Below are 2,500 nucleotides of genomic sequence, written 5' to 3' on the forward strand. Positions count from 1 at the left end.
TTCATCCGCGCCCTCCGGGTCCCGCCCCCCGACAGGACCCAAGAGGTGAGTGTCCCTTACCTTGTTGTGCAGGACAGTAGGTAACTAGCGAGTCCCTCATGATGATGATGATTATCATCATCATCATCATGAACCATATTCCTTTTTAAACGTTTTCCCTTTCTCCGCCTGGTGTCAGTGTCCCTCACCCTGCTCCGGCAAATTTCCAGCTTCACCCTCCACCACCTGGCGCCTGGCCTGTCCCTCCCGCCGTGGGTCGCCACTGTTACTATTTTTTCCATCGGTTATCAATTCCACACATGACATGGCTCGCCCACGGCCGCTTCGTGTTCCTGTCGTCATGCTCGTGTGTGTACTCTGAGGCCAGCCGTGCCCTCACTCACACACACACACACACACACACACACACACACACACACACACACACACACACACACACACACACACACACACACACACACACACACACACACACACACACACACACACACACACATATATCTTGGCGCCAATCAATAATGGCCCAACACGTGCTCGCCACACCTGCCCCAGGTGTGGCGTGTGGAGCCACGCCACCACGCCTGCAAGGAACACCATGAAGTCATTACCGTTGTTATTTTTGTAGTAGTAGTAGTAGTAGTAATAGTAGTAGTAGTAGTAATAGAAGCACTAGTAGTAGGAGGAGGAGGCGTCTTGGGATTATTATTATTAGTAGTAACAGCAGCAGCGGTAGTATCATAAGTAATGAATGTCAGCGTTGTGAATGGCGCCTCGACAAGTGATGTATGAATGGAGGCATCACCGAGCGCCGCGTGGGAGCGTGACGCCGAGCACGAGGGCGACCGATGAGAGGAAGGGGAGGGCGGCGGGCGGGAAGGAAGGGACGATAAAGGATGCGAGAGTGGGAGGTTATTTACAGTAGAGCAGCAAAACGGGTGTTGATAGATTACGAATGGCAGTCAGGGAAGGAGAGAGCGGGAAGATTAAGCAGCATGAATTGGCTAGACGGGAGGAAGTTGTTGGGAAATGGTAACGAACGAGAAGAGAGTAATGTCAGGCCGGGAGGACGAGGACGTGAAGACAGCAGTGCAAATACGTTGACGGGACGAATATTGACGGGAAGACATTGACAGAGCGAGTGTGGAAAAGCGACGGGAGGAGAGAGGAACTTGGCAGAAGGGAGTGCGGTGTGACGAGAAGCAGGGAACGGGAAGATTATATGAATGAAAATAGTGACGGGAAGACAGTGACAGCGAGAGGAGAGAGGACCCAACAGGAAGGAATTGTACAGTGACGGGAAGATTGGGAGAACGGTGATAGGAGGGACAGCGGCGGGAAGACAGCAACAGAACGAAAGGTAGATGTTACAGGATGCGACGGGAGGAGAAAGTCACGAAGGAGGGATTGTGTCGAGGCGAGAAGAACAAGAACAGTGACGGGGGAAGAACAGTGACGGGGTAAGAACAGTGACGGGAGAAGAACAGTGACGGGAGAAGAACAGTGACGGGGGAAGAACAGTGAAGGGAGAAGAACAGTGAAGGGAGAAGAACAGTGACGGGAGAAGAACAGTGACGGGAGAAGAACAGTGACGGGGGAAGAACAGTGACGGGGGAAGAACAGTGACGGGGGAAGAACAGTGACGGGAGAAGAACAGTGACGGGAGAAGAACAGTGACGGGAGAAGAACAGTGACGGGAGAAGAACAGTGACGGGAGAAGAACAGTGACGGGGGAAGAACAGTGACGGGTGAAGAACAGTGACGGGGGAAGAACAGTGACGGGAGAAGAACAGTGACGGGAGAAGAACAGTGACGGGAGAAGAACAGTGACGGGGGAAGAACAGTGACGGGAGAAGAACAGTGACGGGAGAAGAACAGTGACGGGGGAAGAACAGTGACGGGAGAAGAACAGTGACGGAATAGTATGGAAGCAAAAAAGATAGGGAAAATAAGATAGAGATAAAGAGAACAGAGAGCAAGATTATGATAGAAAGTAAAAAAAGAAGATTAAGGGAGAACGGAAATAATGCAAAAAAAATGACAGAAAAAAATGGGAGAAGAGAAAAAGAAAAATAGATTAAAAAAAAACCACAGGAAAAAAGTAAAAATTGCATGGAAAGAGAGAAATAAAGATAAGGGAAACAAGAGAGAGAGAGAGAGAGAGAGAGAGAGAATGTGATGAACGAAACCATAGCGTCTCTTTTCTCCCTTTTTTTCCTTCTCTCCTGGACTCCCATTCTCTCCCTGTCTCTTGTCTCCCTTTTTTCCTCCTTTCCTGGACTTCCTTTTTCTCTCCCTTTTTATTTTTATTTCCCTTTTTTATTTTTCCCTTCCTGTTTTTTTATTTTTCCTTCCTTTTTTATTATTTTCCCTCCCTTTTTTCCCTCCCTTTTTTTTTTACTTTTTCCTCCCTTTTTATTTTTTCCTCCCTATTTAAAATTTTCCCTCTTTATTTTTCCCTCCCTTTTTTCCTTCTTTATTTTATTTTCCTTCCCTTTTTTTC

General features: G+C 48.1%; 1 protein-coding gene across 4 annotated transcripts in view; it reads left to right on the plus strand.

The window, feature by feature from the left end:
- LOC126990644 (rap guanine nucleotide exchange factor 6-like) overlaps nucleotides 1-2,500 on the plus strand; it is a 127,415-nt gene that overhangs the window by 828 nt on the left and 124,087 nt on the right. For all 4 annotated transcript variants that reach the window (XM_050849334.1, XM_050849329.1, XM_050849325.1 and 1 more), the window contains exon 1: nucleotides 1-45. This exon is cut by the window's left edge and continues 828 nt beyond it. In XM_050849334.1, the coding sequence (XP_050705291.1) occupies nucleotides 1-45 (45 nt within the window). The remainder of the gene's footprint in view (nucleotides 46-2,500) is intronic.

The sequence above is a fragment of the Eriocheir sinensis genome, chromosome 6 (genome assembly GCF_024679095.1).
Source record: "Eriocheir sinensis breed Jianghai 21 chromosome 6, ASM2467909v1, whole genome shotgun sequence".
Classification (NCBI taxonomy): domain Eukaryota; kingdom Metazoa; phylum Arthropoda; class Malacostraca; order Decapoda; family Varunidae; genus Eriocheir; species Eriocheir sinensis.